This window comes from Oncorhynchus nerka, linkage group LG20 (genome assembly GCF_034236695.1).
Source record: "Oncorhynchus nerka isolate Pitt River linkage group LG20, Oner_Uvic_2.0, whole genome shotgun sequence".
Classification (NCBI taxonomy): Eukaryota; Metazoa; Chordata; class Actinopteri; order Salmoniformes; family Salmonidae; genus Oncorhynchus; species Oncorhynchus nerka.
This window is the reverse complement of record NC_088415.1, coordinates 72,201,551-72,226,361: the sequence shown is the minus strand read 5'-3', so window position 1 is coordinate 72,226,361 and position 24,811 is coordinate 72,201,551. Positions and strand designations below refer to the sequence as shown.

The 24,811-nt window shown below is 47.5% G+C and overlaps 1 protein-coding gene across 7 annotated transcripts in view; it reads right to left on the bottom strand.

Annotated features, from left to right (window-relative positions):
- The window catches only part of LOC115103082 (E3 ubiquitin-protein ligase RNF220-like), a 194,510-nt gene that overhangs the window by 31,717 nt on the left and 137,982 nt on the right, over positions 1 to 24,811 (bottom strand). For 2 of the 7 annotated variants that reach the window (XM_065005736.1, XM_065005740.1), the window contains exons 4-9: positions 18,298 to 18,352; positions 13,842 to 13,937; positions 11,401 to 11,443; positions 10,407 to 10,511; positions 7,526 to 7,647; positions 6,581 to 6,710 (exon numbers count right to left, since the gene is read on the bottom strand). In XM_065005736.1, coding sequence (XP_064861808.1) covers positions 6,581 to 6,710; positions 7,526 to 7,647; positions 10,407 to 10,511; positions 11,401 to 11,443; positions 13,842 to 13,937; positions 18,298 to 18,352 — 551 coding nt within the window. The remainder of the gene's footprint in view (positions 1 to 6,580; positions 6,711 to 7,525; positions 7,648 to 10,406; positions 10,512 to 11,400; positions 11,444 to 13,841; positions 13,938 to 18,297; positions 18,353 to 24,811) is intronic. The other 5 variants (XM_065005739.1, XM_065005742.1, XM_065005738.1 and 2 more) reach the window with 3 other exon arrangements.

Sequence of the window (24,811 nt, the reverse complement as noted above, 5' to 3'; positions counted from 1 at the left end):
ACACAAAGATGCTGTTGGGCTGCCCAGCCTGGTCATGCTGCTCGGCTCAGTTCAGGCCCCATCTCTCCCTTTAACCAGTCTTGGCAGGCAATCTAATCTCCCCTGAAAAGGTCAGCGCCACTATAACTGCCTTTCAGTCACATTATGCACGCCGTTGCACGCGCTCCATCTCTCTCGCCGACCCCAGGGGATAGGCTACTCCCTTTTTGCCCCTCCTCCTGGCAGATCATCTAGGATCAATACTAGGGTTTCACATTTTGGGGAATATTCAGAGGTGGAAACTTTCCATGGGAATTAATGGGAATATATTGGAATTAACGGGAATACATGGGAGTTAACAGAAATATGTAAATGAATATTAATACCATTTAAATGTAGATTTTTTTTTGCATTGGATACATTTACCATATCAAGACAGAAACATAAACCTTTTACCTTATAAGTTTACATAATTGCAAATGATTAAATCCTTCCAGTAGAAAAAAATAATAATTTAGTTATGAATTGGAACTTTAATTAAATTACTCTTCACTAAAGGGAATATTGAATGATCCATCGCATCTCCCAAAAACATTTTTAACATACATCTGTAAAATGATAGTCTAGAAACTAAAGCTTTGGTTGTCTTCCTCTCAGGCTTCCATGTCTTCTCCCTGGACCTCCTCTTGAACATCAGACTCTGAGGCCTCTTCTTCACTGTCATTTTCCAACCTTGTTGAGGATGGCTCATTGTCAGGCTCAAAAAGCATCAAATTTGCCCAGATGGTCACCAATTTTTCAACCCTTGTATTGGTCAACCCTTGTATTGGTCTGCCTGTAGCGTGCTTTGGTGTGTGTGTTCCCAAACAAGAACCAGTTGCGCTCTGAGGCGGCTGATGTTGGTGGGATTTGGAGGATGATGGAGGCAACAGGGGAAAGAACCTCAGATCCACAAAGTCCCTTCCACCAGGTGGCTGATGAGATATGCTGGCACGCCTGCCATATTGCATCTCCATCCCAAAGCCCTTGCTTTGAAGTGTACCTCACCAGACTGCCAAGAATCTTGCCCTCATCCAGGCCAAGGTGGCAAGACACAGTAGTGATGACACCATAGGCCTTGATCTCTGCACCATCGCTCTTGCCAGCATACTTGGGGTCCAACATGTACGCTGTGGCGTGTATAGGCTTCAGGCAGAAGTATTCACGCTTTTTGATGCATTTCAGAAGTGCAGTTTCCTCTGCTTGGAGAAACAGTGAAGTGGGCAGGGCAGTACGGATTTATTCTCTTACATCTGCAAGCAGTCTGAACATCAGAAAGGATGGCACTGTCTCCCTCAATCTGTGCAATGCCTACTGCTATAGGTTTCAGAAGTTTCAGGCTGCTTACCACTTTCTCCCAAAATACATCATCCAGGAGGATCCACTTGATGGAGCTGTCCACATCAGCAAACTGTGATATGGCCATTTCTTGGAGAGACGCCTTCCCCTCCAGCAGACTGTCAAACAGGATGACAACACCACCCCAACGGGTGTTGCTAAGCAGCTTCAATGTGGTGCTCTTATTCTTCTCACTTTGCTTGGGGAGGTAGACTGCTACTACAACTTGATGACCATTCACATACCTAACCTTTTCCTTGGATCTCTTGTAGAGTGTATCCATTGTTTTCAGTGCCATGATGTCCTTGAGGAGCAGATTCAATGCATGAGCAGCACAGCCAATGGGTGTGATGTGAGGGTAGGACTCTCCACTTTAGACCAAGCAGTCTTCATGTTCACAGCATTTCCTGTCACCAGTGCATATACCTTCTGTGGTCCAAGGTCAATGATGACTGCCTTCATCTGTTGTCCCTGGCATCTGTGCTCTTGTAGAATACTGGTTGCGGGATGGAGATGAAGTAGTTAATTATACCTTGCCCACAAACATTTGACCACACATCAGTGATGATTGCAATTCAGTCTGCTTTTTCTATGATTTGCTTGACCTTCACTTGAACTCTGCATCCAGCAAATTAGTAGATAAAGCATGTCTGGTTGGAGGGGTGTATTCTGGGCAAAGAACATTCAGAAATCTCTTCCAATACACATTGCCTGTGAGTAGAGGTCGACCGATTATGATTTTTCAACGCCGATACAGATTATTGGAGGACTATTTCTCTCTATATCATTTGTATTTCATATACCTTTGACTATTGGATGTTCTTATAGGCACTATAGTATTGCCAGTAACAGTACAGCTTCAGTCTCTCTCCTCGCCCCTACCTGGGCTCGAACCAGAAACACAGACAGCCACACTCGAAGCATCGTTACCCATGCAGAGCAAGGGGAACAACTACTCTAAGTCTCAGAGCGAGTGATGTTTGAAATGCTATTAGCGCGCAACCCGCTAACTAGCTAGCCATATCACATCGGTTACACCAGCCATTAGGCTGATAGGCTTGAAGTCATAAACAGCGCTGTGCTTGCAAAGAGCTGCTGGCAAAATGCACGAAAGTGCTGTTTAAATGAATGCTTACGAGCCTGCTGCTGCCTACCATCGCCCAGTCAGACTGCTCTATCAAATCATAGACTTTATAACATAACACACAGAAATACGAGCCTTTGGTCATTAATATGGTTGAATCCGGAAACTATCATTTCGAAGAACAAAACATTTATTATTTCAGTGAAATACGGAACAGTTCGGTATTTTATCTAACGGGTGGCATCCCTAAGTCTAAATATTCTTGTTACATTGCACAATGTTATGTCATAATTACGTAAAATTCTGGCAAATTAGTTCGCAATGAGTCAGGCTGCCCAAACTGTTGCATATACCCTGACTCTGCGTGCAAGAGAAGTGACACAATTTCACCTGGTTAATATAACCTGGATTTCTTTTAGCTAAATATGCAGGTTTAAAAATATATACTTCTGTGTATTGATTTTAGGAAAGGCATTGGTGTTTATGGTTAGGTACAGTCGACGATTGTGCTTTTTTCGCAAATGCGCTTTTAGTAAATCATCCCCCAGCGTTGCATCGATTATATGCAACGCAGGACACGCTAGATAAACTAGTAATGTCATCAACCATGTGTAGTTATAACTAGTGATTATGATTGATTGATTGTTTTTTATAAGATAAGTTTAATGCTAGCTAGCAAATTACCTTGGCTTACTGCATTCGCGTAACAGGCAGTCTCCTCGTGGAGTGCAACGAGAGGCAGGTGGTTATAGTGTTGGACTAGTTAACTTTAAGGTTGCAAGATTGGATCCCCCGAGCTGACAAAGTGAGGTGAACCAGTTGCATACAAAGCTTGAGCAGGACATTCCTCCATTGAGTAAAAAAAACACCTGATTCTTTATGCACTTGGCCAAAATGATTCTGCATCTTTGTTGCATTCTTCACATATGATTTGGCACAGTATTTGCAAATGTACACAGATTTTCCTTCTACATTAGCTGCAGTGAAATGTCTACACACATCAGATAGTGCCCGTGGCATTTTGCTGTAAAGATTAGAAAAACATTTGTAAAAAAATAAATACAATTCCATGTACAGATAAATAGGTTAGATTAAACAACTCCTTTATAATAAATGTTTTAAAATTAAACATGTATGGAAACAGGTGAATTAACACTCAGTTAGCAGGCTCAAGCAAGCTAAAACCCACGGTAGAAAAAACTAACCAGCAGAAATTGTTAACAAGTTAGAAATGATTTGAAACACACTTTGCTGTAGGCTACTCTTTTACGAGTTAACAAAAAATAATGTATGTCATATAAAATATATTCAACCCACCCAGTATCGTAATCAAAATGTATCATAAAGCATGTAGTCCTTGGCTCAGACAATGTAGTAGTGTGGGCTCAAAAGCATCTCATTAGTGTAAGATCCTGAGAATGTACATGTGATGGAAGAATGCACTGTGCATGCAGAGGGTTGCAATTCAATTGGGGATAGTTTAACCAACATATGCCACAAGACCTAGAATTGCCTTGTGTATCCCACAAAAAAGGTTCACTGTTATAAGCTAACTTTCTTGATGAATTTAAGCAAAATTCCCGGGCTTAACTTCCCATGGAAAATTCCCGGAAATATACTGGAAAGTTTCCGACCCTTTCCAGCCCTTAACACACACACACACAGGTGCACCTAAATGGCACCTGTCACTCACATATCCTCCACACTCATTATCATAACCAATCTTGTGCATCTTATTGACATGAACATGTCAAATACATGTGTTCTTCCCTGTGTAACACAGACGTGACTGTGACACGGAACTCCGATCTCCATGTCACCACCATCTGGAGATGAGACAGAGACAACGCTAAGGTTCTGAGCGAGTGGCGAGGGAGGGTCAAGGGACCAATCAACATGAGAGACAGTCTGACCAATAACAGCCGGTTGCCATGGTGCTTATAGCCCTTATCAGTCCTCCCCAGTCGGCTCTGGTCATATCCATCATCTCTCTCTGGCATTTACAGGACACGTCTGGAGAGATGATGGGACAGAGATGGCCGCCATCTTTGAAGCCTGTTTATAAAGCAGAGAGTGCCTTCTGTCCCCGCTGTCATCTTCAGTCAGCGGCCCCAAATCCTCTCTCCCAGGATCGGCTCACTTAGCCTTGGTCTTCACTATCAGGCTGCTGGGATCAGATCTGACCCTCTTCCTCAATACATCAGCCTTTAGTGGTTTTCTCTCAGGCCCTCATAAGTCATGTACACAGGAGGACCACGTGAGCGCTGGGCCCCACACGTCTCAAGCAGAAAGTGATCCTGTTCGATTTTCCTCCCCCTCTCTCCTGGTCCTCGACTTTTCTGTGGTGTTTAAACGGCTTCCCTTTGCCTTTCTTCCCTCCCCTCAAAGCGAGAGAGGTGGCGGTGGTGGTGCTGGTGGCTCACAGAGGATAGGTCTCTCTTATCCCATTGAAGCCCCTCATCTCTGTCTCTCCTCCCCGCATCAACCACCCCCCTGGGCCGGGTAGATGGTGGATTCTGCCTGGCTGGGCCCATTGAACCAAGGCTGACTGCAGCAAAGCTTTCAAGGCAAATCCACCTTCTGAGCTTCTAGGGGGGTGTTGGGGGTTGCTTTCAAGTGGTCTCCCCAGGCTGGCTAAGAGCAGCAGAAAGCACCTCTGGCTTTGACCAGCCCTTATCTGTGTCACATCACAGGACGCCGGGCTATCACAGCCGGCCAGAAGGGGTCTGCTGCTCATTAGATGAATGGACAGACAGACAGACAGACGGACAGCCTCCTGCTCAGGAGGTTCAGTCGAGATATCAAATTGATCTGTAGGCTGTTGATGTCTGTCTGGTCAGGTTTGTAGCGAGAGAGAGGGGCCAAAAGGCACACGTCTTATTGGGCTTTGTAATGCAGTTTTACCGCCTGGATCAAATTTGGGGACTTTGAGAGTTTTAAAGGGGCCCTTAGAGAAGACGAGGACTCTTCGGATTGCTGTGATCTGTAGACTCACACCACGAGGACCTGTGGCCAATTCATTTTCATAGCTATCTCTAGTAGTGAAGCAAATGCCTGTCTGTTGGACATGAGATAATGAATGCTGACCTATGGCCAAATCATACACTTGTCCAATCAAGTGGACTACACTAGCTATTGATCATGGACCAATGGCCTTCTAAATATTCACAAATCATTTAGGTGAGCACACAGTGGCTAGGCTGGATCAATTCATTACAGCATCTAAATCACAGCCTGCGTTTCAAAGTCCCTGTATTGTACTGGGAAATTAAAAGACATAACTTGCAGGTTATTGAGCATTCCAGTCAATATCCCACTGATGTCTCGTTGTCAATGATTACCGATTTGATATTCAATTCTAGCCCTCCCATAAGATAAGATACGTTTCGGGGGGGGGGGGGGGGGGGGTCGGAGGAGAGAGCAGCCTATAGTCCCTAGTGGGCAGCTTTAGGTCCAGGGCTATAATTGCATTGCTGGGCTGAGGGGAACCTGGGGGTCACTGGCCCATTTCCCTTCCACACACCACTCCTCACAGGTTCATACGGGTCAATTGCACAGCTAAATGTGTTTTCCTTTCCCTCCTAAAGGGCTGGGGCCAGGACCGGACTGGGCTGTCCCCCGTCTGGACCGGGGCTACATGGACACACACTGCAGCTGGAGAGACAGATATGGCGTGCCCCAAATGGCACCCTATTCAGTGCACAGAACCCATAGGGTGCACTATGTAGTAGTGCACTATGTAGGGAATAGGGTGTAATTTGGTAAACAGAGCCAAAGCTGTCCACCATGTCTGGCTGCAGCCCTGGGCATGTTAGCCTCTCTGCACCCAGCCACGTCCTTTTAAAAAGGCAATGATACACAGACTCAACCTGTTGTTATACTGAAGGAGAATTGTGACTAGCAGGGAATGTTGTTCAGAGTGGGTCCTGTTGCGTGCTGGAAGGCATTTTGGTGTACTGGCTTTAGACTCTTATCGGTAGGATACTTTCAACTACCCTAAACACTTTGTTATTGCACAAATGTTTTGTCATTTTAATGTTTTCTTAGAGTGAAAAATTGATTTGCCTCCCAATTGGCACCTATTCCCTTTATAGTGCACTACTTTTGATCGGGTCCATAGGGTTGTAGTGCATAGTGTACCTCTGAAGCCTCCTTCCAGCAGGGTGGTAGCTCTGACCCTCTTCTGGCCGCACCACTCGTACTCCTCGAAGCGTGTCCCGTTCTCTCCGTCCATGTCTGCAGAGTCATCCTCAGCAAACACACCCTCCCTCTGAGAGAACAAAGACACTGTCAACACTGACCCAGACACAGGGTAGGGCTTGGAGTGGAAAAAAGAAATAGAAAATAAAAATGATCAGTAATCTTTGTATTCATTAAAATACAAATATTGAATAATATAGATTAATACAAAACTAGCTATGATGCACAACAGGTGTTAGTAAAACTACAACTAATGCATCTGTAAGATTTGGAAAGACCATCACCAAAGTAGGGGGGCATGTGGAGCATCATGACCAACGTTACAGCCAAGTTTATGAGAGCATGATTACTATAAATACATCTATTCTGTGAGCGAAGGAGAAGTGGCTACAATGGCAGTGAGCATGAATCTGTGTTGGTCAGGAGGCCTCACATCTATTCTATTTAGGAAGCAGAGATATTGAGGAGGAAGAAGATTTTCCTACAGGGGAGAGAGGTGGGCTAACTATTCGACAGGAGAGAGAGCTGTTTTCCTAGACTAATGATTCTTTCTGTTGAACATCTAACTGGTACTACAAGTCATCGACATAGAGCAAAAAGGAAAGCTCCTTTTTTAAGACTGGAGTAAGCTAGATTCAGTGCTTGGAGGAGAAGTAAAATAAGAGCTTGTCAGGCAACGAAGCCCTGGTGGCTACTGTTTCCATGTGTTCTGAGTCTATGTCATATCTATGTCATTTTCAAGTAGTGTGTACGCTCTGTCAGATCCAGGGAAAAGAGCGAGAGCAGAGTGGATAGACACCTAGACAGCATGGTGGTGACTAGAAAGATGGTGATTGGTTGACTAGAGGCCCGAGGCTGAAGGTACGGGTAGGGACGTGAGGCTACCTTGAACAGACATTGTTCCACATGCCTACTCATCTCCTCCTCGGTCCCTGCCAGCGGCGCGCTGCACAGTGGACATACCTGCCCATCATCTGGCTTCCGGCGTTTCATCTTCCCAATCCGGGCTGAAACACAAAGAAGCAGAGGAAGAGGTGGTTAGAATCATGAAAAAATACACAGCAATCTGGGACTTGTTTTTGTATTTCTGTTTTAAGTGCCGTACTAAAATATCACATCGGTAGGTCCATTGACTTCAGCAGACAGCGATGTGGCTACAATGACATGATTGGTTGAAATGCAGAAAAAGAGTACGCAACCCCCAAAACACAATCAACCGAATGTTCTTGATTAGAATCTGATATAGCCTAATGAGTTATTTGATCAAATTAAACCCCTGTCAGTGTGGATAACGGGCTCATAGCAGGCAATACAGCCCAGCGGAATGCCTCTGTCACAACCAGGCTCTCTTTCAATATGGCAACCAGCATTTGACATGGACGAAAAATACATTGTAAATTCATGGCAGTGGTAGTCTATTGGGGGTTTTCCATCTCCTCTGTCCTCCAGCTGTGTACTGTGTGTCTCTCCTCTGTCCTCCAGCTGGGTCCTGTGTGTCTCTCCTCTGTCCTCCAGCTGTGTACTATGTGTCTCTCCTCTGTCCTCCAGCTGTGTATTGTGTGTCTCCCCTCTGTCCTCCAGCTGGGTACTGTGTGTCTCTCCTCTGTCCTCCAGCTCTGTACTGTGTGTCTCTCCCCTGTCCTCCAGCTGTGTACTGTGTGTCTCTCCTCTGTCCTCCAGCTGTGTACTGTGTGTCTCTCCTCTGTCCTCCAGCTGTGTACTGTGTGTCTCTCCCCTGTCCTCCAGCTGGGTACTGTGTGTCTCTCCTCTGTCCTCCAGCTGTGTACTGTGTGTCTCTCCTCTGTCCTCCAGCTGTGTACTGTGTGTCTCTCCTCTGTCCTCCAGCTGTGTATTGTGTGTCTCCCCTCTGTCCTCCAGCTGTGTACTGTGTGTCTCTCCTCTGTCCTCCAGCTGTGTACTGTGTGTCTCTCCCCTGTCCTCCAGCTGGGTACTGTGTGTCTCTCCTCTGTCCTCCAGCTGTGTACTGTGTGTCTCTCCTCTGTCCTCCAGCTGTGTACTGTGTGTCTCTCCTCTGTCCTCCAGCTGGGTCCTGTGTGTCTCTCCTCTGTCCTCCAGCTGTGTACTGTGTGTCTCTCCTCTGTCCTCCAGCTGTGTACTGTGTGTCTCTCCTCTGTCCTCTAGCTGTGTACTGTGTCTCTCCTCTGTCCTCCAGCTGTGTACTGTGTGTCTCTCCTCTGTCCTCCAGCTGTGTACTGTGTGTCTCTCCTCTGTCCTCCAGCTGTGTACTTTGTGTCTCTCCTCCAGCTGTGTACTGTGTGTCTCTCCTCTGTCCTCCAGCTGTGTACTGCGTGTCTCTCCTCTGTCCTTCAGCTGTGTACTGTGTGTCTCTCCTCTGTCCTCCAGCTGGGTCCTGTGTGTCTCTCCTCTGTCCTCCAGCTGTGTACTGTGTGTCTCTCCTCTGTCATCCAGCTGTGTACTGTGTGTCTCTCCCCTGTCCTCCAGCTGTGTACTGTGTCTCCCCTCTGTCCTCCAGCTGTGTACTGTGTGTCTCTCCTCTGTCCTTCAGCTGTGTACTGTGTGTCTCTCCTCTGTCCTTCAGCTGTGTACTGTGTGTCTCTCCTCTGTCCTCCAGCTGTGTACTGTGTGTCTCTCCTCTGCTTGGCAGAAGAGCAGCAGTGAACGCTATTGGCATTCACAACATGTCAGAGAAGTTTGCTGTCTCGCTGGCAATAATGCGGGTCAGCGGAGTGGTCAGGAATCGATGCGACAAGGTCTCTTAGAAGATGCCAGTGTCTGGTACCGGAAGATCAGGAATTACAACAGCGAGTGGAGATGCCGCTGTGACAATCCTCCAAAGCGCCACAACTAGTCTAACGTCAGGACCGTATTCATAACGTCTCAGTTTTGCCTTTCAGACAAAAAAATGAATAAGATTACATGGTCAAGGGGAACCTGATCCTAGACCAGCACTCTGACTCCGAGATGCCCAGGAGACTACAGTCTAATGTTCTAACACTGTGCCGTGATGACAAAAAGAGAGGGCAATCTATTCTCTTCAACCAGTGTTTGAGGAGAAGCAAAACATTGAGCAGGTTCCTCCTCTTTTTTCACAGGATATGGTAATTTACTCTCCTCATAGAAACGAACATTGTTTTAGGAGACGATAGGCCTGAACTTGGTTCCCCCTCTCCATAGGACGGGTAAGGATGGTCTACTGTAGGTCTAGGTCACGTGACTCAACAATCCTTCTACAGCACTAGACGACAACTCCCCCCACTGCATAATTTGAAATTTAACACAGCAGAACAGTGGCCAATGCGGCGTAAGTCTTTGTCGCTTTTTCTAAACTGCAAATGGCGTCCGGGGACATTAATTTTTAGGTGGCTGTGATTGCGAAAGGGGCCAAGGGGGACCCGAGGAGGGACAGCGAGAGGAGGAAGGACAACGCGCCATAACTTTGGGGAGATTGGGACAGCTACTAATAATCTCTCTCCCAGGCCAGGGAACGGGTGATGGTAATCGAGTAGGGCTTCATTAAACGCAGACAGAAAGGGACGATTAATTAGGCCCGGCACGAGTCGTCCCCCATCCCCCCCTCCCCCTCAGAATCATTCAGGTTCCACATGAGAGGTAATAGACATTAATGGAGGCTTGAGTTTAAATAAAGTCGGCACCGTTTCTTTTCATAGCAGCACTGTGGCTGCTGCCGAGGCTGGTGCAAATGCCAATGGAGGCAGAGAGGGAGCCTGGGGCTGCTGGCTGACGGAGGGGGTGTTGGGGAGAGGACGTGGGGGCAGGCTCTTACCGTGGCCAATGCAGCAGGGGGCAAGGGGGGCTCCATTGTGCAGTCCAAGGGGAGCATTTGTGACACTTTCCTTGGCGTAGCGCCTGCACCAGCAGAGGTCATCGACTGTCAACATATCAAGAAGGTCAAGGGTTAATAGATCCTCTGCTCGTGTAGGCGCTAGGTCAAGGGAACAGCAGGGACGGAGACACACAACGGCAGCCAGGACTCCCAACCCCCCCACCAGCCAGCCCTGAAATCACACTCAGTTGGGCAACAAGGGGCAGGCCTGGCTCTGTAGCTGTAATGTAGGCTAAAGCCTGGAGCTGGTCCACAGTGTGAAGGGCTGTCAGCAAGGCCACACAGGGCTTTGTTCAACATGGGCCTCTGGCTATACTTAACCATAATGTGTTATATAGATGGCGGAGCCAAGGTTATGGCTATGCAGGGTAGAAATGCATGGTCAAACCAAACACAGCCTGGTCAAGGGTCCACGGACTGACTCTGTCAGCCGGTCCATCCAGACCTACACTATGACTCTGTTCTCACACTCTGAAGATGCACATTCGCCTCCCCAGTTGCTTGCTGCTTCAACTTTGATTGACAATTCCACCAACTGTAGTGCGGATGATATTTGGTTGAGCAATCTGTTTTTTTTCAGTAGTGTAATGTATTTTTTTTTAAATAAAGAAAACTGTTCTATGACAATCATAGACTACTCAATAAATATGAACAGAAGATTATTTGATGAGGAAATGCTTGGTTTTAGGAAATAGCCTTAATAATTTCACAAGCCATTGGCACCATTTTCACCCAGATGAGTTTGGCTCCGATCATGTCATTGCATACACGTTGGCTGTGAGACGTTGCAGATTAAGATATACCTGGTTTAATCAATATTTACGAATTCTCCAGGATGTTGTACCAGAAATGTACTTTAAAAAAATACAGATGTGTAAGATGTTTATGAAGAATAATTAGGAACTTTACAAAGACAAAGGAAATGTATACATACCATTCAACCGCGTTTGCCTGTTTGCTCGCACTCTTAAAAACGTCTAAAATTAGGAAGAAAGGAAACACACAAAATATACATTAGATATGGACCTTTCAATTTATATTTTTTATAGACACATTAGTAGCAGTTCAGGGCTGGATTGATTTGGATTCTACAGAGTGCCCTGCAAGTTTACGCTTGATAGTAAACAAAAACGTACTTCTTTTATGGGCTGTATCGTCTCTTCCATAACAGGGTCGCAAGTTCTTGTTCAAAGCCTTTTCAAGCCGACAAACTCACTTTTACACGTCTATCATTTAAGCCTCCCGGTAGTACACCGCACCATGAATACACTTTTGTATCAATAATTTTATAAGGATGCCAAAGGATTGAATGTGGCGCCTACAAAACAGCTTTGTATATCACCGTCGCCATGTTGGCTTGACGCGTGTCATGTGACTAAACATAGGAGTGAAAGTTCAGAGGACGCCCGATGTTGTTCCACCATTGGCCACTAGGGAGCAGCAATACGTAATACAGTGACTTCAATGGAAGTTCATTTGTTTTGAGATTTTAAGATTGATTCAAGTTGGTCTCAAGCAACTTGTAGGGTAAACTAGTTCCATGCATCATATCTAAACGTAGTTTTTTTTTGCAGACAATACTAATAGTTCAAACGTTTAATTTCATTTAATGAAAATGAGTGTTTAATCATTTTCTCATCATATGAAAGTGACATAGGATATAGGCTAGGAATTCTCCCCATCTAAACCTGTTTGAAACTGACAGGCATGATCAGTGATTGTGAATACCACTACGATACGGGTTAAATGGGACCACCTATCTTTCTTCTCCCCTCTCTTTCAGAGTGGGTAGGCTATGTGCTGACACCAGCAGGGCCAGTCAGGGCAATGGATGGATACCCACTCACTGACAATGGCACAGAGTGTGGGCACAAGTTCAAACTCCTAGCGAGTGGATCGTCCATCATATTGCAGAGAGGCCTCTTACACTGACACTTGCGTTGTGCTCATATACAACCTGCCCATGATATGATGATCCACTATGCAGCGTCCCAAAGTATACCCTATTCCATACTTAGTGCATTACTTTTGACCAGGACTCATGGGACTCTGGTCAAATATAGCACACTATACAGGGAATAGGGTGCCATGTTGGATGAAAACTATCTAAATGGCTTACACAACCACATGATAGCTCATGTTACAACAAAAAAAAGAAACAAATCTAACATTTAGGGGGGGAAAGCATCTGTTTAATCGTTTGCATGAAATGGTTTCAGCAGCAGCTTTACTAATGAAAATATATACTTTCACCACAGCCCCTTTAATAGGCGTGTCAATGTATGGATATGATGTCTTACACTTCATAGCTCTTACTTTATGGTAGAAGGGAAAAAGCCACTTAACCCAAAATAATAAATCACTGCCGTATGAGTTTGAAATACCAAACTTTGAGATGTAAAAAAAATAAAGCTCCATCATAACCTTATAACTTAGGTTAAAACACTGTGCTGTATGAGGCAGTTTAACCCTAACTAATCTATGCCAGCGTCCCATACGCCACCCTATTCCCTATATAGTGCACTACATTTCACCAGGGCCCATAGGGGTCTGATCAAAAGTAGTGCACTGTGTGTGGAGTATGGTGTTGTTTGGGACGCAAGCCTATCTGTAGTGGTGAGGCCTCCAGCAGAATGAGGTGGGAGACATGTCAAGGACGTGGTGGACCAGAAGAGATACCATCCAGGCTTAGGGAGCATAAGAGCATTGCTTGAGGTAAATTGTGGGTGATTACCTATCTGAACAGGGAAACACATTACAGCCTCGGCAAATCTTTGCCAGAGATAGTGGGAGGATTGAGGTGCTGCATTCCAAATGACACCTTATTCCCTATACAGTGCACTACCTATGGGCTCCGTCAAAAGTAGTGCACTATAAAGGGAATTTGGTGCCATTTGGGACATAACCAGGCAGGATAGAAAGAGGTAGGCAGCTGGGCTGATGCCTGATCCACTCCATGATAAGATGTGAGAGCCAGATGATTGGCTGAGTCAATGCTGTGTGTTCAACACTAAAACAACAAATTACCACCTCAACATCATCTCAACCATCGCCGCATGAGTTTGCCTAATGTGAATCAGTTTAAACTCCCAAACCGAGAGTAGCAGGGTACTTTTTGTATGTTGTCCATCCATTGCTGTTCTTTCCTTCAACTTTTCCTTTTATTTTCCCAGAAGTACATTTCATAGTGGCTTTAATCCATATTTCTTGTCATGTGACAGGATATGAAAATGGCATTATGATGCCTAATATGTGGGCCAAGAGCAACATCCTGGCTTACGTCCCAGTTAGCACCCTATTCCCTACATAGTGTACCACTGCCATTTGGAATGCATCCCGTTTCTCCAGGCAGGGCACACGAGCATGGCAGCTCACCTGGTATCTGTCGGAGTGGTGGGCATCTTCAGAAGAGAGAGGGGAGACCACCGGTGACTCTCCCTCGCGTTTGATGTGCACCGACAACAGCATAGACTGGGGAGAAAGAGCAGGACAGTTGTTGTGAGAGGAAGAGAAGAGGGGGAATGCTGCAGTGGAGGAGAGGAGGAGGACACAAGCCAACATTACAGGACACCTTGGTCATCTATAAACCTCTTCTGACAGCCTCCAAAGAGCCTCCGACATTACAGGCATGCCCCACTGACAAACTTAATTGAGTTTATTTCACAAATGAACTAGAGAAAAGGGGGGAAGAAGGGGGGAAGGGGAAATAGTGCTTACTTTACAGGGAAGAGTTGACAGAGATCCAGCTCTTTACAAGGCTGCTATGAAATATTTGTATTTACAAAGTGTTCCTATTAATCAAGGAGAGAGGAGAGAACAGGGGCATAAGTGGCCGACAAGTATAATCTAATATTAATATGTGAGAAATGGCAGACCCCTAGTGCTGGGACAGTAAATTAAGCATTATGCATGTCTTTTTATGCTTCGGGGCGGCAAGGTCACGGAACTGCTGTTTATTTGTGTGGCTTTTATTCATTGATGTAACTGGAATTGTTACCTACTACACAGCATTATAACGCTGCATTTTTGAATGCCTTTGTGACAATTAGCACAAGCTTCTGATAACTACCACTTGTTATTCTACTTGAGTGTAATAGTTAGTAATGTGTTGACTAATTAACAGATTGACGCCAGCGTTAGATACGGGAGGTGCCATATTAGATAACGTGCTCATCTCCCCTCATCTTGTCTTGCCGTACCGTTGCCCCCTGACCCCGAGGATTAAGAGGCACAGGGCTGACACGGAGTCGCTATGGCGATGGCGTGGTTGAGAGGGGGCGGGTGGCCGTTGTGGCAGCTGTGAAGTGGGAGAGGTTAATCCGCTTTACAACCCGGTAGGAAGGTCTGGAAGGCAGACTGGGCACAGGAAGCAGCAGCCCCTGTGATCTCTAAGCAGCTTCTTCATTTTTCACACGATGTGTCGGAATACTAAGCACCTACTGGGGAATGCTCAGTCACGCCTCGCTCAGAGGGCCTGCTCTGTTCCCCTCACCCCGGTCCCTGTTCAATCCCTGTTCCCTTACTCCCATTTCCCCACTAAACACAGTTACTCCTGTTCCCTTACTTCCATTTCCCCACTAACCACAATTACTCCTGTTCCCTTACTCCCATTTCCCCACTAACCACAATTACTCCTGTTCCCTTACTCCCATTTCCCCACTAACCACAATTACTCCTGTTCCCTTACTCCCATTTCCCCACTAACCACAATTACCCCTGTTCCCTTACTCCCATTTCCCCACTAACCACAATTACTCCTGTTCCCTTACTCCCATTTCCCCACTAACCACAATTACCCCTGTTCCCTTACTCCCATTTCCCCACTAACCACAATTACTCCTGTTCCCTTACTCCCATTTCCCCACTAACCACAATTACTCCTGTTCCCTTACTCCCATTTCCCCACTAACCACAATTACTCCTGTTCCCTTACTCCCATTTCCCCACTAACCACAATTACTCCTGTTCCCTTACTCCCATTTCCCCACTAACCACAATTACTCCTGTTCCCCAACACTGTCTGTCTGACTCTGCCCTAGCCCCTCTCTGTCTGACTGTTCCCAGACCCTGTCTGTCTGACTCTGCCCTAGCCCCTCTCTGTCTGACTGTTCCCAGACCCTGTCTGTCTGACTCTTCCCTAGCCCCTGTCTGTCTGACTGTTTCCAGACTCTATCTGTCTGACTCTCCCCTAGCCCCTGTCTGTCTGACTGTTCCCCAACCCTTGTCTGTCTGACTCTCCCCTAGCCCCTGTCTGTCTGACTCTCCCCTAGCCCCTGTCCGTCTGACTGTTCCCAGACCCTGTCTGTCTGACTCTCCTCTAGCCCCTGTCTGACTGACTGTTCCCATACCCTGTCTGTCTGACTGTTCCCAGACCCTGTCTGTCTGACTCTCCCCTAGCCCCTGTCTGTCTGACTCTCCCCTAGCCCCTGTCTGTCTGACTGTTCCCAGACCCTGTCTGTCTGACTCTCCCCTAGCCCCTGTCTGTCTGACTCTCCCCTAGCCCCTGTCTGTCTGACTGTTCCCAGACCCTGTCTGTCTGACTCTCCCCTAGCCCCTGTCTGTCTGACTCTCCCCTAGCCCCTGTCTGTCTGACTCTCCCCTAGCCCCTGTCTGTCTGACTCTCCCCTAGCCCCTGTCTGTCTGACTCTCCCCTAGCCCCTGTCTGTCTGACTCTCCCCTAGCCCCTGTCTGTCTGACTCTCCCCTAGCCCCTGTCTGTCTGACTCTCCCCTAGCCCCTCTCTGTCTGACTCCCCCTAGCCCCTGTCTGTCTGACTCTCCCTAGCCCCTGTCTGTCTGACTCTCCCCTAGCCCCTCTCTGTCTGACTCTCCCCTAGCCCCTGTCTGTCTGACTGTTCCCAGACCCTGTCTGTCTGACTCTCCCCTAGCCCCTGTCTGTCTGACTCTCCCCTAGCCCCTGTCTGTCTGACTCTCCCCTAGCCCCTGTCTGTCTGACTCTCCCCTAGCGCCTGTCTGTCTGACTCTCCCCTAGCCCCTGTCTGTCTGACTCTCCCCTAGCCCCTGTCTGTCTGACTCTCCACTAGCCCCTCTCTGTCTGACTCTCCCCTAGCCCCTGTCTGTCTGACTCTCCCCTAGCCCCTGTCTGTCTGACTCTCCCCTAGCCCCTGTCTGTCTGACTCTCCCCTAGCCCCTGTCTGTCTGACTCTCCCCTAGCCCCTGTCTGTCTGACTCTCCCCTAGCCCCTGTCCGTCTGACTGTTCCCAGACCCTGTCTGTCTGACTCTCCCCTAGCCCCTGTCTGTCTGACTCTCCCATAGCCCCTGTCTGTCTGACTCTCCCCTAGCCCCTGTCTGTCTGACTCTCCCCTAGCCCCTGTCTGTCTGACTCTCCCTAGCCCCTGTCCGTCTGACTGTTCCCAGACCCTGTCTGTCTGACTCTCCCCTAGCCCCTGTCTGTCTGACTCTCCCCTAGCCCCTGTCTGTCTGACTCTCCCCTAGCCCCTGTCTGTCTGACTCTCCCCTAGCCCCTGTCTGTCTGACTCTCCCCTAGCCCCTGTATGTCTGACTGTTCCCAGACCCTGTCTGTCTGACTCTCCCCTAGCCCCTGTCTGTCTGACTCTCCCCTAGCCCCTGTCTGTCTGACTCTCCCCTAGCCCCTGTCTGTCTGACTCTCCCCTAGCCCCTGTATGTCTGACTGTTCCCAGACCCTGTCTGTCTGACTCTCCCCTAGCCCCTGTCTGTCTGACTCTCCCCTAGCCCCTGTCTGTCTGACTCTGAACCAGGCACCATCAGAAGGTAATAGTGAGGCAGGGTTAGCCTCGGAGCTTGTATTGATAAAATCTCCATTAAATATCTTTATCAAGTTCATCCATTTCATCTCAACCCAGTAAATGTCCTCTGAAATGGCAGTTGAATGAAGAGTAGTGGAAACACTGTTGAACACATTAAAGCGTGTCTTTGAAGATGTTAAATATATTAAAGGTCCCCTTTTACCAGACAGGTACAGTGATCATTAAGAGACAGACATCCTTCATAGCATCTTTACCCTCCGCAGGGACACATACCATCAGCAAATCTTACCTTTATTGCAGAGGGACGATCACGCTCTCCCCCAGTGCCAACTGCGGCTGGCTCCAGACTACACTTTAAAAAACTCTCATATCTCTTTCTCTCTTTCTGTCACTCTCTCCCTTTCTCTCTCTGTCACTGACTCTCCCTCCCTCTCTTTCTCCCTCTCTATCTCCCTTCACTCAGCACATTCAGTGAGGGGCCTGAAGAACAGTGTCAGAGCTAAATGTGGCAACATTAAGAGACCATGAATGAAACCTCTTATTAACATAAGAGAGACATACCCTGTCCCCGTGGACTACAGGGATGCAATGTGGCTTGGAGTGTGTCTCCAAGTGAACACTCTGAAACACTGCGTCTACTGAGAAGATAGACCCAGCTAGAGTCCCTTTTTAAGTCCTTAGTCTTACAGAGTCCTTTGGGTTCTTATTGGGTGTTCACAGGAACTGCTCTGTCCAGGGTCTATTGGATCTGCTTTTTAACGAGGACTCAGACAGCCATAGGAAGTGCATCTATGGCAGTTTCCCTCTCCACTGCCTGCTGGAGCACGGACACTCTGCGGATACAGTAGTAGCTAGCTTAACAGCCTTCCTTCCGGAGGATCCTGCTATACGTCTCCTTAAGACACTGCCTTGTCGAGCTCCACTGGGAGCCTCCCAGAGATCCAGACCTGAAGTACAGTAGCCTAATAAGGCTCAGGTAGTTCAGAGGAAGATCGTTCTGGTCAGGGAGCTGGTCAGTGGAACGACCATGGTCTTATTGGGGCTGTGGAGTCTGAGAGAGATTCTGCTGGTAAATCCTCTTACCTTAGGAGTTCCTGGAACCAGAGTGCCATCCGTGTGTCCGTGTGATGGGTTCTTACTGTAGGAGGAAAGAGAGAGACCGATTTAGACAGGTGATTGGATATGTATTTTTGCAGTACGGATGGGTTTGGGTGTTTCCATTCAAATGGGAGGTGCACTTGGAGACAGATATGTTTTTGATTGAGGTCACATGTCTTTCTAGGATGTTCTTATGCCTCCCTCTCTGTATGTCTGCGTCTGTCCTAATATAAGTGATATTCTTCTCAGTATCCCCTCAGGTGACACCTCGGTCCTCTGTCTATGTGCAGACGACACCCCTCTTTCAACACTCAATTCTGCTTAAAGTCACACAGGCAGAGAGACAGCACTGTTTCTCCCCTCACTCACTCAGACAAAACGCAATACCCAGGGGACAGCTCAAATGGTCAGTCAGTCATCGAGAAACACAAATCACACTTTTAATCGTCTGCAAGATTCAAACCCGCCTATCCTCCCCTTTCTCCCCCAGTGCCACTCAATCTGCCCACCCTTGGGCCATGCTGTGTTTGAAACAATTACAGCTCAAAGTACGACTGCTAAGCAGATTTGGGATATAATTTTTTTTATTGAAGTAATCATTCTCTTGGATGCTCCAATCCACCCCTTAACCCCCTCTCCTCTCCTCTCCTCTCCTCCTCTTTTCCTAACCGCCGTCGCAGAGCCAGTGGCAGGAGCAGGAAATAAATGATTTTGCTGTTATTTGATTTGTCAGTGAAACGCCCCAGGCACTTAGGACTTTGAAATATGTTGAGGACAATGCGCTGGCTTGTAAACATTGTATTAAAGAGGCGGAGGAGAGGAGAGAGAGATGGAGAGAAAGGGGGGAGGTAGAGAGAGAGGGGGGGCTGCTTCTTCCCAGAGTCTGACCAGCGGGGTCTACATCAAATCACAGCCTCATCGACATTGCGGATTGAAGATGACTGATTACAAGGCCGGAAATACTAAACGGGCCGGCTAAGGCATCCGTCGACAATGGGGAGAGACATATCAAATCAGACCTCTCCCTGAGACATGAATATTCATCATTCCCTCTCCTGCTCCCTGAGACATGAATATTCATCATTCCCTCTCCTCCTCCCTGAGACATGAATATTCATCATTCCCTCTCCTCCTCCCTGAGACATGAATATTCATCATTCCCTCTCCTCCTCCCTGAGACATGAATATTCATCATTCCCTCTCCTGCTCCCGGAGACATGAATATTCATCATTCCCTCTCCTCCTCCCTGAGACATGAATATTCATCATTCCCTCTCCTCCTCCCTGAGACATGAATATTCATAATTCCCTCTTCTGCTCCCTGAGACATGAATATTCATCATTCCCTCTCCTGCTCCCTGAGACATGAATATTCATCATTCCCTTTCCTGCTCCCTGAGACATGAATATTCATCATTCCCTCTCCTGCTCCCTGAGACATGAATATTCATCATTCCCTCTCATCCTCCCTGAGACATGAATATTCCTCATTCCCTTTCCTGCTCCCTGAGACATAAATATTCCTCATTCCCTTTCCTCCTCCCTGAGACATGAATATTCATCATTCCCTCTCCTCCTCCCTGAGACATGAATATTCATCATCCCTCTCCTCCTCCCTGAGACATGAATATTCATGAATCCCTCTCCTGCTCCCTGAGACATGAATATTCATCATTCCCCTTCCTGCTCCCTGAGACATGAATATTCATCATTCCCCTTCCTACTCCCTGAGACATGAATATTCATAATTCCCCTTCCTGCTCCCTGAGACATGAATATTCATCATTCCCCCTCCGTCTCCCTGTGCATGAATAGGTTGGCTGGGGCTCTCCTCTTGGCATTCATTTTATTTTATTTTGTGTTCATTTTTTCCCTGTTTTCTTCTGTTTTGTTACTTTCCCTGTCTAGCTTCTCTTCCTCTTTCTCCCTCTTGCTCTCCATTTCAGTCTTTCTTTATTTCGCTCCTCCTCCCTATCTTCTCCTTTCACTGCGACAAGGATACATTTTTATGATGCGCCAGGTCGAAGTGACAAAAAAGTCACCCATGTCATGTTCGCTTTGTGTCCCATGCACAGCCCCAGATTCAGAGCGGCTTTGGCAAGGCGCTGAAATTGAATTTGCCCAGGTCCTAATCTGACAACGTGATTTGTCAGGCGAGCGTGTCCCCGGAGTGGACGGCTGAAGAGGGGAGTCGGGGTGTGGGGGGGGGGGGGGTGCGGCCTCATACAGGAGGTTACAGACGAGGTGTTGCAGGAAGGAATCAGGAAACTAAGGAGACCAACTAAGGTAAACAGGAAGTAGAGATGAGTTGATTTACAATCAAATCTCAGAAAGAAGAAATACTTATCTTCCTGATAAAAATCCTAACGTGGCCATTGGTTGAGGTTCCGGTCAGTTAGGCAACCAGAGATGGGTGTAATGAATGGCAAGTGAGGGCGGGTTCAACCACTCGTCCTGCCTCCCTTATCAGGTAATAAGCCTTGTCCCCTCCCCTAGCCCCTCTGTGGAGGCACTCGTGATTGATCTGCCAACACAAATCAGGGATGGACCTTGAAAGGGGATAAATCGCCACACGGGCTATATGCTGTTTGTGAGATAATAAACGCACTCACCGCCATCATAAATCCACCAGCCAGGCAGGCAGGCAGTGAAACAGGCAGGTAGGGAGTGAGGCAGCATTGTTTGGGCTGTGTCTCTATCTGTTTCTGTGCTGGCTGTGTCACACTCATCCCTCCACTCTGGTCCGACAGACAGGACAGGAGGGCCTGCTGCTTTCAGAGCACTGTAACTAATGTACTGCACCATCAATCTGGAAGAGAGACCCCGGCCACACTGGTCATGCAGAGAGACCCACCGGGGGGGGGGTGGAGACAGAGTGGAGACGGAGTGGGAGTATGGCTCTTACTAACACAGGTCAAAGGTTTTAGTGGCTGAGGGTTGAGGGGATGTCCACCATGTCTGATTCCTCTAAAGACTAGACCTAGTAGGAGCCTACACAAGTATTGTGGAAAAGTTGTATTTGTGGGTATCGTACACTCGGAAGGACTCGGAAGAAAGAGTACTGACAAAAAGAATAAACAGTAGTTACATACTCAGGCACCGTGTAATGCAGGGTACAGTATCTATTTCTTGAATGTTGAGTGTTTCTGTTTTGACATTTATTACCTTAAAACTCCATAGAAACAATAACAAAAGCTGACTTGTTGTTGTTGGCTGGGACCAGATAGGGAGCGACAACAAGGAGATTCTACACCGGGGTGCTGTTGTCAGTGACAGTGAGGTGACAGGAAGGAGAGAGAGAGAGGGAGGGGAGAGAGGAGAGATGAAAGAAAACAGAGAGAGAGAGAGAGGGGTGGATGGGGAAGGAGTGCAGGTGGGGCTTCTTGCGGCTTCTTCACACGTGCCCATTTCAATGAATTTTGATGTCAACGCTCAGGCAAAAAGCTTCCAGCCTGTCATGTCAAACCAATGACATCGTTTTGAAATGAGGAACAAAGCCAGGAGAGAAAATAGACAAGACGGAGGGAAAAGGGGAGAAAGAGAGGTTGCCGAAACAAGAGTTCAAATGTGTTTTGTTAATGATAAATGTGAATAGTGTAGCAGATTTACCAAAGAAAAGGGATATTTTTCCAGCCATATAAATCTCCATAAAAGCAGTAGAAGTTCATGTGAACTGAATATGTTTGATATTTCCGCCCGTGATTTTGACTGCTCTTTGACAGCTCTGGCAGAATGCTAAGCTTTCATCTCCTAGACTGTTGGTTGATAGGGTTAGCAACGGTCAGTTGGCTATAGGGGCCTGATAGGATGCCTTTACAATAACCCCTACACCGCCTCTGCTCCTCCTCTCTCCCAGACCTATCCAAACACATCCCACTGAAACCAAGTAACAAAAAAAAGAAAGGGAGTGAGAAAGAGGGAAGGAGAGAGAGAGAGAGAAAGAGAGAGAGAGAAAGGGAAGGAAGGAGAGAGAGAGAGAAAGAAAGAAAGGATAAAAATGGTCAAAGTTCCAGTCTGGGGGGAGGGGTTGTAAGCTCGAGATAAAGATTGCTTTTCGCTATTCGTGTCGTTCGCCACCCAGCTCAAGCTCGCTCTGTTGGAGGCAAATTGATTATGTGGAGGGGATGGATGGTGGGGTGGAGGGATATGTAGATTGCTCTGCCCCTGTGAGCAGGCTGATGTGTAAAGGGCATGATAGATTTCCATGTCCATACATGAGGAGTGGAGGAAAAGGATGAGAGAGGCGAGGCGGCCCCATCGGCCAAGGCCACTGGGGAGCCAGTGGCTCTGGCAGCTAGTCCCAATCTCACACACATCCACTCAGGACCCCTCCTGGGCCCCTGACGGGCCCACACCATCTGCCTAATGCTACATCTTAAACAGCCTCCTCCATTTTACATGCACTCTAGTCTCATTTGGTGCAAAATGAAACGCTATCATTAAAGGGACATTTACTACAAATTGCCACAAATTCGCCATGTCACTTCCAATGATCTGTGCGCCAATGTAACGCTGGTGCCTCGCCCGGCAACTGTGGCAGAGCAGGAGGAATGGGACAGCAGAGTGGGGTGAGAGAGAGAGAGAAAGAGAGAGAGAGAGATGGAAGAAGGGAGGGAGCGAGCAAGAAGGAGAGAGGGGGAGAGGGAGAGAGAGAAAGGGAGAGGAAATGAGAGGGAAAGAAAGAGGCAGAGAGAGAGAGAGAGAGAGAGAGAGAGAGAGAGAGAGATGGAAGCGGGAGGACCTCCCTGCTGTCGTAAGGACATACTATACTCTTTACAGATGAGTGGATGGGTCTGGAAGTCCTATCATAGCCTTCTAATCCAACTTCTGTATGGGGTTCCACAGGCTAGGGGCATTGTGGCAGAAAAGGGTTTACACAGAGGTAGGGATCACCATCCATCTTGAAAATACTTTTTGGCGATACAGTGAGAGACATTAATGAAATTATGAAAAGCTAACTGACCAGTTTAGCTAACCCCATTACCCGACGTCGCTTTTCACACAGACACGAAAAGATTAAAGCTCCAACACGGTCTGAACGGAGATTCATCATCTAACGGAAATCATTTCTCCCATTAAGCCCAGCAGTGATTGTATTGGAGCTAAACATAGAACTTGGACTGGCAGCCGGGAGCAAGGACACTTTGCACTAGACACTCTCCTTCTCTACCTCTCTCTCTCTCTCTCTCTCTCTGTCTCTCTCTGTCTCTCTCTCTATCTCCCTCTCTCTCTACCTCTCTCTCTCTCCCTCTCTCTCTACCTCTCTCTCTCTCTCTCTCTCTCTCCCTCTCTCTACCTCTCTCTCTCTCCCTCTCTCTCTACCTCTCTCTCTCTCTCTCTCTCTCTCTCTCCCTCTCTCTCTACCTCTCTCTCTCTCTCTCCTCTCTCTCTCTCTACCTCTACCTCTCTACCTCTCTCTACCTCTCTCTCTCTCTCTCTCTCTCTACCCCTCTCTCTCTCTCTCTCCCTCCCTCCCCCTCTCTCCCTCTCTACCTCTCACTCTCTCTCCCTCTCGCTGCCCCCACTTTCTCTATGAAGACATCTTCTACCCCTCCCCCATTTTCCTTAAACGGCGGTGCGTTGCCGGGGTATATCCAGGCATAATTCACGTGGCAACCGCAATGGGGTTAATGGGACTGGTGCAGGCGAGGCTAAATCATGGGGCCGTGACGCTCAGCAGTGTCCGCCCCTGACAAACCAGGAAGGATGACGCCATTTCTTTAAATAACCGCTGCCATCGACCACCAGGGCCCTCCAGGCAGGCTCTCCGTGTCCGCAGAAGAGGGGTTGGAGGAGAGGGTGGGCCGCTGCCCTTTATTAATTATTAAATGATAACTCCTCACTGCTGCATGATGGATAACAGTCTGGAGAAGAGAGCGGAGAGGCACACACCCCTCCCCCGTCTCCTCTCTACCCTCTCACTGTTACACGTCCCTCACACACACACACACACACACACACACACACACACACACACACACACACACACACACACACACTGAGAGAGCAAGTGGGGAACATGCCACTGGTGCTATGCGTTACACATGTACTGCTGCAGGTGACAGGGATTATTCATTCAGATAGCTAGTGGCGGAGGGCGTGCAGGCCCTGAGTCAACAAGCTTTGGTTTCCATGAGGAGTGAAGAAGTGAGGCTCCTAGCTCTTTGCCTTGGGTGGGTTAATAGGTGGTGCTATCAAGCAAGGTGGGTAAGGAGAGCTCGGTCACGCGATCAAGGTGAAATATGATTTCAAATGGCAGCCTCCCATCTGAAGGGTTAATGCTTTGATTTATCCCACTGTAAACCTGGATCTGCATCTCAAATGGCACCCTATTCCCTATATAGTGCACTAACCAGAGCCCTAATGGGCCTTAGTCAAAAGTAGGGCATTGATAAAAAGTACATTAGTGCACTATATTTGTATTTATTTATTTCACCTTTATTTAACCAGGTAGGCAATGTATATAGTGAATAGGGTGCCATTTTGGACACATCACAGG